The sequence below is a fragment of the Coregonus lavaretus genome (genome assembly GCF_964263955.1).
Source record: "Coregonus lavaretus genome assembly, chromosome: 4".
NCBI lineage: Eukaryota > Metazoa > Chordata > Actinopteri > Salmoniformes > Salmonidae > Coregonus > Coregonus lavaretus.
Window position 1 is genome coordinate 8,875,932 of NC_139991.1, and position 13,668 is coordinate 8,889,599.

Below are 13,668 nucleotides of genomic sequence, written 5' to 3' on the forward strand. Positions count from 1 at the left end.
CTAACAGAAACAGTGACCTATGAATAATGTAAAATAATAACTACCTTAAGATTGGGCATAACTCTAAAATAAGGCCTATTTTTGTACTATATATATGGTGCAGTGTAATTTTCTTGTAATTTAAAGATTTTTTTTGCTCTTGTTAAATTTGTCCTTTTTATTTAATTGATAGATTCTATGAAAAATAAAGATCTATGCAAACTTCAGGATTTGTCATGTGCTTTTCTATGTGATTGATGGATAACTGTATTACAAAAATCTATATTGTGATTGATACCTGTATGACAATCATCAATATCGTGTGTCCAGCTAGATTCAATTGAGCAGAGTACTTTATTTCACCTGAGTACTGTGCTCCAAGAGAATACAATGGCAGTTCAATAGAGTCAAATAGCCCTACAGGAGTTGTACCATTGTGGTAGATGAAAAGAAAAGTATAACCTGTTTCTTACATCAGCAATACTGTGTATCGCACCAAAAGAGCTACGGTATGTGGCCTTTTGGTTGGGTAGGTTACCTTCTAAATGTAATCCGTTACAGTTACAAGTTACTTGTCCAAATTTGTAATCAGTAACGGAACTTTTGGCTAACGCTACCCAAACTCAGTAACGTACTTTCAGTTATTTCTGGATTACTTTCCCCTTAAGAGGAGCAGGTTAGCGTTTTTCGTCATTAATCTTTTTCTGGAGGCAGCTCTGCAGAGTGGTCACTAGCTGGCACAGGTACAGTCATAAAATATGATTTTAAACCTAACCTTAACATTAACCACACTGTTAACCCCTAATACTCCCCCAACCTTGCCTCCACCCTTCTGGATGTTTGACTGCTTTTTGCAAAGGAATGGTTCCCGCAGATCACATGCACAAGTTGCCCCAAGGTTCGCCAAAGTATACGTCGTCTGGTCTTTACACGACTTCAGGAAGAACTACTTCTAGGGGTCTCGGCGCTACTGCACAGGTACATTGAAAACGGAGAAATACAAGAATTGGCTTTGGTGCTTAGCTGTGAAAACCATTGGTGAAAACCCTAACATTTCGGTGTCTAAGCACTTATGACACTACTGTGGAGGACCAAACCTACCGTAATTATAATTAAATTAAGAAATAAATGCACACAAATAGATACAGAAATATGTGAATGCACACAAGTGGTGGAAAAAGTACCCAATTTTCATACTTGAGTAAAAGTAAAAATACCTTAATAGAAATTGACTCAAGTAAAAGTGAAAGTCAACTAGTAAAATACTACTTGAGTAAAAGTCTAAAAGTATTTGGGTTTAAATATACTTAAGTATCAAAAGTAAATGTAATTGCTCAAATATACTTAAGTATCAAAAGTAAAAGTATAAATCATTTAAAATTCCTTATATTAAGCATACCAGAAGGCACCATTTTCTTGTTTTTTTTATTTACAGATAGCTAGGGGCACACTCTAAAACTCAGACATCATTTACAAACGAAGCATTTGTGCAGTAGAGCTGACCAGGGATGTTCTCTGGATTAGTGTGTGAATTGGACAATTTTCCTGTCCTGCTAAGCATTCAAAGTGTAACAAGAAGTTTTGGGTGTCAGGGAAAATGTATGGAGTAAAAAGTACAACATTTTCTTTAGGGATGTAGTGAAGTAAAAGTTGTCAAAAATATAAATTGTAACATTTTATTTAGTTAATCTGCATGTTTGTCATCTGATTTCTTGGAGCCTGGTGGAGATGGATGCAACCATACTACAAGGCAGGACATTTTTCTGCATCCAGGTTGAGGCTTTCGATCAGCAGGAACATGGAGCACTCTGTCTCAGTAAAGGCGGCCGCATTCTTCCCTGCCGAAACAGTTGACAAAAATCTGATTTTGAGCTAAGAAAGTAACCAAATTTGTTTTTGCGTTGGCATCACCTGCTATGTGGTTAGATTCACCAAACTTATATCTGGTTTATAACCAGTGTGTGTAGACATATTTGATGTGAGTTAGCAATGCTAAAGTTTGAAGTTGTAGCTATATTTGAAGATAGCTAATGGCTGCAAGGGTCAGGGTTAGTTGGAACAAGCCTAAGGAGGTCTGGGTACTGGGAATGCAAATGATGGGCCCACCAAGCCTGTACCCCAGGACTACCATACCACTGTCACAACTGTGACTCTGATTGAGTGAACATGTCCAACATTCACTCACACACCGCTCACATACACACACACAGTCTTGTACAACTAACCTTGTGGGGACACACAATTCAGTCCCATTCAAAATCCTATTTTCCCTAACCTTAAACTGAAAACCTAACCTTAACCCTAAACCTAATTCTAACACTAATTCTAACCTTAATCCTAAACCCCCTAGAAATAGCATTTGACTAACAAAATGTCCCCAGTTGGTCAAATTGTTCATTTACTATTCTTGTGGGGACTTTTGGTCCCCACAAGTATAGTTAAAAGTCCACACACACACGCAAAAAAAACGTATTTTTGGAACACTTCATGTGACATTTCACATGTGAATTCATGTGTTTTTAGAACAGTTCATGTGACATTTCACATGTGAAAAATGTGTTTATGATACACACACAGTGCTTTTAACAAAGTGTTTTCATCTTACATATTTGACTATGTTGTGTATGTTTATTTATACAGTCATTATTATTCAATGTGTCATCTGGGATTTGAACTCAAAACCTCTTGGTTCACGGCATTATGATATTTCTGCTACGCCACCACACCTGTATGCCTGCACTTTGGACTACAAAGTAAATCTCAGCTTTGTTAAATATACACTCAAGAAAAACTATGATATTGTATTTATCGTAGTGATTCAGGAGTAATATTGAAACTGAATAATATGCCCCACCAACATTAGACAACTATACAGAAACCCTAAAATTGCTGAAATAAGTCAATTAAATCAATGATGAGAGAATAGTCAGATTAACTGATAACTAAAATAGCAGTGCAGATGGCACATTTGCCAAGTACATAGATGTATTATAGGCAATGAATGTGTAGGGAAATGCTACAGACATTATTGCTCAGCAGAACGATCAGCACACCTCAAATCAAGAGGTTGTGAGTTCAAATCCCAGGTGGGGTTATGTTTTAGATGAACAGCTTACCACTTACTTTAAAACCACCATAACATTACTTTACTTATAATTGTTTGCGATGGTTTGGGACCATCACGTGACGTCCTGACTAACTGGTAAAACAAATGTCTTGAGAACATCCACGTGCTTAATCTACATCACTTTTGTTTTGAACAGACTTCGGCGTGGGCTTGGAACGGGGAACCTGGCTCACGCCCGGGAGGAAGCCCGGTTCCAAAATGAATGCAATCACTTTTTACCTGAGGCAAACTTCTCCCACCGGGGCAACCTGTGTCAGATAATCAAATCCCTTCAATATCTCATGTGAAGTGTTCCAAAAACACATGATTTCACACATGAAATGTCACATGTAGTTTCATGGTATCACATGTTGAAATTTCGCATCCCCATGTCACATTTATTTAACATGTGCTCACGTTGTCACATGTAGTTTCATGTTATCACATTGCTTCACATGTGATTTCACACGTTCACATGTGGAATTCATTAGTTTTTTCCATAAGGGACACCACAAACATTCAATTGTTTAGTCCAGATGTTGTTGTTTAGTTGTCAAGGGTCAGTTAATGGAACGTAGAAATAATAAACATTTTATGATTTGTATTTTATTTCTGCTGCATAAAATGTTAAACATGGCAATGTCGTTCTCAATAAAGGCTTTAAATATTTATTTGCATGTCCTGATTTATGCATTTTTCAAACTGTAACATTTCACCCCAAGCCCTGTTACAACTGACCTGGGAGGTGGAGTAAAGACAGTTCCCTGTAGAAGGATGCAACTATCAAGGCTTTCAAAAGGCCACATTTTGGGGATGACCAAATGCAATAAAGTTTTGTTTCATAGCATGTTTGTCAAGTTGGTCTTCACACTCACTTTTACTAACTTCTGTGGTAACTTCAACACAGACAACACTTGGAGCTTATTATTCAAAAGGTCTAAAGTAAATGCAAGTCTCATTTCCAGGCTGAATACATTTTTATTAATGTATATCAGATACATCACACAGGCATGTCAACTAAAATATATATCCCAGACAAGATTGAAGAATGGGACAAGTAGACAAAGTGAATATAAGTCAGTGATTGCGTCCATAGCAGTTTGTATGAATTTACATAGAATACATGTTGACAGAATGGAGAGAGAGACTGTTGCTCTACTCCCAGGTAAAGCCCTTGCTTCCGGTACCATTGAAGGCCACAGTTTTCAGTCAGGCAGCTTGAAGATGTCCCCATCCAGGCCCATGTCACAGCATGCAGTGGGCTGATAAGGAGATGACAAATGCATTATGTACCTTTTATCACCAAAGCCATGTTAGCATTTACTGCACATGTTGCTGAACAATTTAACCCTTTTGTTAGTGTCACTGATATATGGAAATTCACATACAATATTCAGTTCATAAGCATTGATTAATACCTCTAGGGCAGGGGTAGGCAACCCAGGTCCTGGAGTGTCCGCAGGCACTTCATCTTTTCACCTGGAAGACAAGGTGTGTTGAATTTAGGCAATCACTGAACTGATCAATTAGGCCAGTTGATCAGGGCTGTGTTCAGCACATAAAAACCTAATTGAACATTCAGTTGAAGGGCGCTGTACTGAACGACCAGTTGAAAAACAGGGAGGGGTTGGATTAAAAACACCCACTGAACGGCACAAACGTATCTCAAAGTCTGTTCGAAACTGTTTTGGGAAAACCTTGCGTTCAGTACAAACCGTTCCGCAACGTCGCAAACGTTCCAGCGAACTTAAAGCAACTCTGGTGTGCGGCACTCCAGGAACAGGGTTGCCTACCCCTGCTCTAGGGTCATGTGATGAAACGACTGCTGTGCAAGGTATTGGGCAACAGCTTTCTTCCAGGGCCCATATCCACAAAGCGTCTCAGAGTAGGGAGAGTGATCTAAGATAACCTCCCCTTTGTCAATGTAATTGTACTAAGGCAAAACGTATCCTAAAATCAGTACTTTGTGAACATGGGCCCTAGCCTGTCAGCAATGTCACATTTTCCTAGAGAGATTTACACGGTTATCAAAACATCACGCCTACACGAAACACAGCCCTTATTTTAAGTGTTTCGAAAATCCCCAATGAGGAAAACGATTGGAACCATTTCCCTGTTTGCCCGCTAGGTTTTATGGGTATTACTCTATTGACGTCATTAACAAGTCCTTTCATTTATATTTATGGTGCATTCTTATGCATGTACATCTCATACTTTTATATTTCATTGTGCTGTAGGCAGGTGTTCTAGAGTATTTTCAGAAAGTATAATTTTGGATCATGAGAATGTCACTAGCGCAAGTAGGACAACCGCTGTTCAAGCTAATGCTGTGTTCCAATTTACAGTCACCTGCTTACTTGCAATTATTGTCCCGTTTATCCACCCAGTTAATGAGCTGCTATGTTCTTGTACCGTGCTGTACCCATAGACATTAAAACCAGGGCTGTACCAAGCCATCCGTCCCGAAGAGGACGCAGTCACTCACCTCCCCAGTCAGTCCCGCTGTGGTAGGACAGCGCTGGCTTCCTGCTTTCAGATTTTTCCTGATGTGAGTTTGGTCGCGGTGCCTGACCAGTGATATAAATACTACCTCACTGTAACAGTTCCTGTCCGCACAATTAATGCCTCCTCGATAAGAATCGTCATAGCCTACAAATGCTATAAATACTTGCAACGTCGGAGTGGACTGCTTGCAATAACCTGAGGTGAGAATATTCTTTCAGACGACGTAGGCTCATAGTCGGCTACACTACAGTATACTATTATTGAACTCGTAATGATAGCCTACATGGGGTATTGATAATGATACAATTTGTATCGGACTTAATAGCTAACTACACATGCACATCTCCCTATGAAGTTAGACAAAGGATTTTGTGTGATCGAATTTCGATCAGGGTAAACTCATCAGCAGGGCGGTTTTACATGTTCAGGTGTAGGTTTCGTCAACACATTCCTCATCCCTGTTGTATGTACACAGAACAAATATACAAACGCAACATGCAACAATTTCAAAGGTAATATAAGGAAATCAGTCAATTAAAATAAATAAATTAGGCCCAAATCTATGGATTTCACATGACTGGGAATACAGATATGCCTCTCTTGGTCACAGATACCTTTACAAAAAAAAAAGTAGGGGCGTGGATTAGAAAACCAGTCAGTATCTGGTGTGACCATCATTTGTCTCATGCAGTGGGACACATCTTCACATAGAGTTGATCAGACTGTTGATTGTGGCCTGTGGAATGTTGTCTCACTCCTCTTCAACGGCTGTGCGAAGTTGCTGGATATTGGCGGGAACTGGAACACATACACGTCGCTCCAGAGCATACTGAACATGCTCAATTGGTGACATGTCTGGTGAGTGTGCATGCCATGGAAGAACTGGGACATTTTCAGTTTCCAAGAAATGTGTACAGATCCTTGCGACATGGTGACATACATTATCATGCTGAAACATGAGGTGATGGCAGCGGATGAATAGCATGACAATGGGCCTCAGGATCTCGTCACGGTATCTCTGTGCATTCAAATTGCCATCGATAAAATGCAATTGTGTTTGTTGTTCATAGCTTATGCCTGCCCATATCATAACTCCATCCCCACCATAGGGCACTTTGTTTACAACGTTGACATCAGCAAACCGCTCACCCACACGACGTCATACAAGTGGTCTGCAGTTGTGAGACCGGTTGGACTTACTGTCAAATTGTCAATAATGACGGTGGAGGCGGCTTATGGTAGATAAATGAACATTCAGTTCTCTGGCAACAGCTCTGTGGACATTCCTGCAGTCAGCATGCCAATTGCACGCTCCCTCAACTTAAGACATCTGCACATTTTAGAGTGGCCTTTTTTGTCCCTGGCACAAAGGGCACTTGTGTCATGATCATGTTCTTAATCAGCTTCTTGATATGCCACACCTGTCAAGTGGATGGATTATCTTGGCAAAGGAGAGTGGTTATGGATGATGCCAGAGTTCCACAGTAGGCTGCACTATATTAAGCCTCAAATCCAACTTATTTTACCGTTCTTCTCTGTAATAGTGTAATAATTCACTTAGTAAAATTACGTACCCTAAAACCAATAAACAGTTTAGAACCGTGTCACACTTGTCAGCTGTTCTGTATATCAAGAGGAAGTGCTGCCTAACTGTTTTCCCCCTTGAAAATAAATCACTGGGAAGTGAAACCCTCCACATGCCACATTTGCTTAGAGTTACACAACTACAACTTGTTTTAATAATCAGTTGTGTAGTCTTGGAATTATTTAAACCCCTTTCCTCTTGCCTCACTAAGTTTAACTAATTCACCTGACTACAGTCCAGTAAAGAAAGTACACCCAAAGTCCAGAGTCTAATCAAATCAAATCAAATTGTATCAAACACATGCACCGTTGTAGACCTTACAGTGACATGCTTACTTACAAGCCCTTAACCAACAATGCAGTTTTAAGAAAAATAAGTGTTAACTAAAAAATAACAAATAATGAAAGAGCAGTAGGAAGGCTATATACAGGGGGTACCGGTACAGAGTAAATGTGCGGGGGCACAGGTTAGTCGAGGTAATTGAGGTAATATGTACATGTGGGTAGAGTTCAAGTGACTATGCATAGATAATAAACAGATAGTAGCAGCAGTGTAAATTTTTAGGGCCACCCTCTGACACCGCCTGGTATAGAGGCCCTGGATGGCAGGAAGCTTGGCCCCAGTGATGTACTGGGCCGTACGCACTACCCTCTGTAGTGCCTTGCGGTCGGAGGCTGAGCAGTTGCCATACCAGGCAGTGATGCAACCAGTCAGGATGCTCTCGATGGTGCAGCTGTAGAACTTTTTGAGGATCTGAGGACCCATGCCAAATCTTTTCAGTCTCCTGAGGGGGAATAGGCTTTGTCGTGCCCTCTTCACAACTGTCTTGGTGTGTTTGGACCATGATAGTTTGTTGGTGATATGGACACCAAAGAACTTGAAGCTCTCAACCTGTTCCACTACAGCCCCATCGATGAGAATGGGGGTGTGCTCAGTCCTCTTTTTTTTTTTTCGTAGTCCACAATCATCTGTCTTGATCACATTGAGGGAGAGGTTGTTATCCTGGCACCACACGGCCAGGTCTCTGACCTCCTCCCTAAAGGCTGTCTCATCGTTATCGGTGATCAGGCCTACCACTATTGTGTCGTCGGCAAACTTAATGATGGTGTTGGAGTCATGCCTGGCCATGCAGTCATGGGTGAACAGGGAGTACAGGAGGGGACTGAGCACGCACCCCTGAGGGGCCCACGTGTTGAGGATCAGCGTGGCAGATGTGTTGTTACCTACCCTTACCACCTGGGGGGCGGCCCGTCAGGAAGTCCAGGATCCAGTTGCAGAGGGAGGTGTTTAGTCCCAGGGTCCTTAGCTTAGTGATGAGCTTTGAGGGTGCTATGGTGTTGAGCTGTAGTCAATGAAGAGCATGAGACTGAGAGGATAAATCCCATGCATTCTCATTCAGTTTTTCTTTTAATCTTCCTGCACCTTATCAGCCAGATCACGTGTGTGGTTCATTCTCCCACATCCACCCCAGTATCTACAGTCTACAGTTTGACTGGGTTCCCACTGCTCTGGGTGCAGATCTGATGGGGTTTGGAGAGGACCTGTGGTGTCCCCAGGCCCACACGGCCCTGATGCGGCTGCAGGACTCGGAGCTGCGTCTGATGGAGGTGATGAAGAAGTGGATGAGCCAGCGGTCCAAGAGTGACCGGGAGTTCTCTGTTCAGCTGCACCAGATGGCTGCCATGGTTGAGAAACTGGAGGGGCCCCAGCCTGGGGGAGGACTGGACTACATCAGCCAGCTCAACCAGGTACTCTACGGGTCCTTCCATTTGATTAAGTAAAAATAACATTGCCCGCGCCTCTTTTGATTTGAATGAAACCTTCTATAAATATTTGCTCATCATAGAAGTGGTCCGAAAGTAACTTTTTGGACCTGAATGCCAAAACATTTAGGAGGTAGAAGTGCTCAATGTTGACCCACTTTGCATACCCCACCCTACCATGAGAAATCCATGTCTTCATCACTGGAAAATATAAAAGGTTGGGTTTGATATCATTTAAAAGCATACAAACAGGGTTGTCATTATTTTATATGTTCTTGAAAAAACATTATTTTTAATAACAATGGTACTTTTTGTAACCTTTTAATATAAATTATTAAAAACACGTAAACTCCGATTTTTTAAAATTTTCGCATATGTTGTAGCTTAGACCCTATTTTACATCATCTGAGGTGTTTGTATTGTGCCTGCCATCGGTTGATACACAGCATGCTCTTGAGGATAGGGTGGGTGACAGTTGTTTTAAATTATACTGTCAATCTTCCATAGGAAACATATTGAAATATAGATAATATAATAGGCATTCCTATTTAAGTTGACATTTGACGGTGGGTGGCCATCTTTGTGGTAGTAATTGGAAGTAAAAATGATTATATTTCAATGATGTACCGGCTAAATTGCAGTGGTCTGGGATATGTCCGTTCTATGAATTCTATTTCTATGATTGAAATTACACCCACCCTGTATTCAAAAGTATACTGTGTCTCAACCGACAATATAAACATCTCAGATTATGTAAAATAGGGTCTAAGCTACAACATAAGCCAAAACCAAAAAAATCGTAGTTTACTTGTTTGTAGGTAATTGACGTTAAAGGATAAAAAAAGGAAATGTTTTGTTTGACAACCCTGTTTTTAAATGATGTCAAACTCAACCGTTTATCTTTTCCAGTGATTAAGACATGTACAGTATGTCTCATGGTCGGGCGGGGTAGGCAAAATGGGTCAACTTTGAGCACCTCTATCTCCTAAATGTTTTGGCATTCCGGTCCAAAAAGTCCCTTTCTGACCACTTACTTCTACCATAGGCAAATATGAATGGGAAGTTTCATTCAAATCAAAAGGAGTGCGGTCAAAAAGTGATTGAAATCAAATGGAATGACCCCTACACTATATCAGTGGGTTTTAGCAAGCTCACTGGTTTGGACATTAGACTACATCCACCCCCAGCTGCAAAGTGGTCTTGACCTTTCAAACAGTATTGATGATTGATTAGGGCCAGTAGATAGCGATACGCAGAGTATTCTCTTTATTCATTCTGTCTCTCTCTGTCTCTTTCTCTCTCTCTCTGCCCTCCTCCCTCTTTCAGTCGTGGGGTGTGCTGGTGTCTCAGACGGAGAGTTTGAGTCGTGTGATGCGGCGGCAGTCTGAGGACCTGCAGGTTGGGCCCCTCAGCAAACTGACCCTGCTGATCAGAGACAAGCAGCAGCTCAGGAAGACTTATGCAGAGCAGTGGAGCCAGCTCAGCCAGGAGCTCAGCAGGGTCAGACACACACACACACACACAAACACACACACACACACGACTGCACGTACACACACACAAACAGATGAACATATCACTCTGTAAAACTAAATTTGCCCTGATAAATATTACCAGGCACTTTGTAGTCCTCCGCTAAACACCTTGTCAGTTTGCTTTCAAAATGTGAAGTAGCTTCCACTTTCACATACTGGCTTTAAGCTATATGCTTGTGTTGAGAAATATGCAGTAGCCTACAGTGTTGAAAATAATCACCCACATTTACTGAGAGTGGTGCTATTTCTCAGTCTTGTTCATAGCTCATACTGTATCTGGTTTGTTTGTTAATGTGTTAAGATGGTTTCTTTGGTTACCACTCTATTTTAGAGACAGTTTACATATCTACAGTGGGGAGAACAAGTATTTGATACACTGCCGATTTTGCAGGTTTTGCTACTTACAAAGCGTGTAGAGGTCTGTAATTTTTATCATAGGTACACTTCAACTGTGAGAGACGGAATCTAAAACAAAAATCCAGATAATCACATTGTATGATTTTTAAGTAATTAATTTGCATTTTATTGCATGACATAAGTATTTGATACATCAGAAAAGCAGAACTTAATATTTGGTACAGAAACCTATGTTTGCAATTACAGAGATCATACGTTTCCTGTAGGTCTTGACCAGGTTTGCACACACTGCAGCAGGGATTTTGGCCCACTCCTCCATACAGACCTTCTCCAGATCCTTCAGGTTTCGGGGCTGTCGCTGGGCAATACGGACTTTCAGCTCCCTCCAAAGATTTTCTATTGGGTTCAGGTCTGGAGACTGGCTAGGCCACTCCAGGACCTTGAGATGCTTCTTACGGAGCCACTCCTTAGTTTCCCTGGCTGTGTGTTTCGGGTCGTTGTCATGCTGGAAGACCCAGCCACGACCCATCTTCAATGCTCTTACTGAGGGAAGGAGGTTGTTGGCCAAGATCTCGCGGTACATGGCCCCATCCATCCTCCCCTCAATACGGTGCAGTCGTCCTGTCCCCTTTGCAGAAAAGCATCCCCAAAGAATGATGTTTCCACCTCCATGCTTCACGGTTGGGATGGTGTTCTTGGGGTTGTACTCATCCTTCTTCTTCCTCCAAACATGGCGAGTGGAGTTTAGACCAAAAAGCTATATTTTTGTCTCATCAGACCACATGACCTTCTCCCATTCCTCCTCTGGATCATCCAGATGGTCATTGGCAAACTTCAGACGGGCCTGGACATGCGCTGGCTTGAGCAGGGGGACCTTGCGTGCGCTGCAGGATTTTAATCCATGACGGCGTAGTGTGTTACTAATGGTTTTCTTTGAGACTGTGGTCCCAGCTCTCTTCAGGTCATTGACCAGCTCCTGCCGTGTAGTTCTGGGCTGATCCCTCACCTTCCTCATGATCATTAATGCCCCACGAGGTGAGATCTTGCATGGAGCCCCAGACCGAGGGTGATTGACCGTCATCTTGAACTTCAACAGTTGTTGCCTTCTCACCAAGCTGCTTGCCTATTGTCCTGTAGCCCATCCCAGCCTTGTGCAGGTCTACAATTTTATCCCTGATGTCCTTACACAGCTCTCTGGTCTTGGCCATTGTGGAGAGGTTGGAGTCTGTTTGATTGAGTGTGTGGACAGGTGTCTTTTATACAGGTAACGAGTTCAAACAGGTGCAGTTAATACAGGTAATGAGTGGAGAACAGGAGGGCTTCTTAATGAAAAACTAACAGGTCTGTGAGAGCCGGAATTCTTACTGGTTGGTAGGTGATCAAATACTTATGTCATGCAATAAAATGCTAATTAATTACTTAAAAATCATACAATGTGATTTTCTGGATTTTTGTTTTAGATTCCGTCTACCTATGATAAAAATTAAAGACCTCTACATGCTTTGTAAGTAGGAAAACCTGCAAAATCGGCAGTGTATCAAATACTTGTTCTCCCCACTGTATGTAGAGCCTTTAGCCTCTGGTCTTGTCAAACAGGAACTGGCATAGGTTGCAAAGAAAGCTGTTTTAAACTCTGGGCTTGAAATGGTTAAAATAACCACAAATGTGTGAATTTAATGTGTTCCCTTTTCATCAGTGTGGATATGCAGCAGGCGCTCCTCTTTGAGATACAGAGCTGCACAGTTAATGCAACTTCATTAACAGACAGCACTCAGTTGAAATTAAAGCCAATGGGCTGTAACTGAGTTTGGCCATTGTTGTCTAATTGAGAATTTTTCTTGCATAGTAAATGCATTTTGATGAGCAAAAGCCATCGGGGACTTTAATATGACAATAGTTTTTGCCCTTTCCATGGTTTCTATCATTACCCTATTACGGCGCGCAAATGATGTGTTAATCTTGAATGAATTGTTGGGTTTATGGGTTGCAGTTTGTACATTTCCTGGGTCAGGTTTTGCCTTAGTACCCTGTACAGTGCATTACAAACAGGTCACCGGCCTAATGCAGACATCCTCAGCACTTTGCAAGATACAGTGCATTTGGAAAGTATTCAGACCCCTTCCCTTTTTCCACATTTTGTTACGTTACAGCCTTATTCTAAAATGAATTAAATAAAAACATTTCCTCATCAATCTACACACAATACCCCATAATGACAAAGCAAAAACAGATGCCTTATTTACATCAGTATTCAGACCCTTTGCAATGAGACTCAAAATTGAGCTCAGGTGCATCCTGTTTCCATTGATCATCCTTGAGATGTTTCTACAACTTGATTGGCGTCCACCTGTGGTAAATTCAATTGATTGGACATGATTTGGAAAGGCACACACCTGTCTATATAAGGTCCCACAGTTGGCAGTGCATGTCAGAGCAGAAACCAAGCCATGAGGTTGAAGGAATTGTCCGTAGAGCTCCGAGACAGGATTGTATCGAGGCACAGATCTTAGGAAGGGTACCAAAACATTTCTGCAGCATTGAAGGTCCCCAAGAACACAGTGGCCTCCATCATTCTGAAATGGAAGAAGTTTGGAACCACCAAGACTCTTCCTAGAGCTGGCCGCCCAGCCAAACTGAGCAATCGGGGGAGAAGGGCCTTGGTCAGGGAGGTGACCAAGAACCCAATGGTCACTCTGACAGAGCTCCAGAGTTCGTCTGTGGAGATGGGTGAACCTTCCAGAAGGACAACCATCTCTGCAGTACTCCACCAATCAGGCCTTTATGGTAGAGTGGCCAGACGGAAGCCACTCCTCAGTAAAAGACACATGACAGCCCGCT

General features: G+C 41.8%; 1 protein-coding gene and 1 long non-coding RNA gene across 3 annotated transcripts in view; one reads left to right on the plus strand and one right to left on the minus strand.

Annotated features, from left to right (window-relative positions):
* Window positions 1-519: 519 nt before the first annotated feature.
* On the minus strand, window positions 520-5,642 carry LOC311128632. Its single transcript, XR_014613216.1, has 3 exons — window positions 5,571-5,642; window positions 4,504-4,564; window positions 520-4,347 (listed from the first exon to the last, which is right to left on the minus strand). It is a non-coding gene; the product is annotated as an uncharacterized lncRNA (long non-coding RNA).
* LOC311128616 (tyrosine-protein kinase Fes/Fps-like) overlaps window positions 5,593-13,668 on the plus strand; it is a 28,746-nt gene continuing 20,670 nt past the window's right edge. Inside the window, exons 1-3 of one of the 2 annotated variants that reach the window (XM_084160797.1) lie at window positions 5,593-5,790; window positions 8,606-8,923; window positions 10,265-10,438. In XM_084160797.1, coding sequence (XP_084016923.1) covers window positions 8,699-8,923; window positions 10,265-10,438 — 399 coding nt within the window. In that variant the 5' untranslated portion in view covers window positions 5,593-5,790; window positions 8,606-8,698. The remainder of the gene's footprint in view (window positions 5,791-8,605; window positions 8,924-10,264; window positions 10,439-13,668) is intronic. The other variant, XM_084160798.1, reaches the window with a different exon arrangement.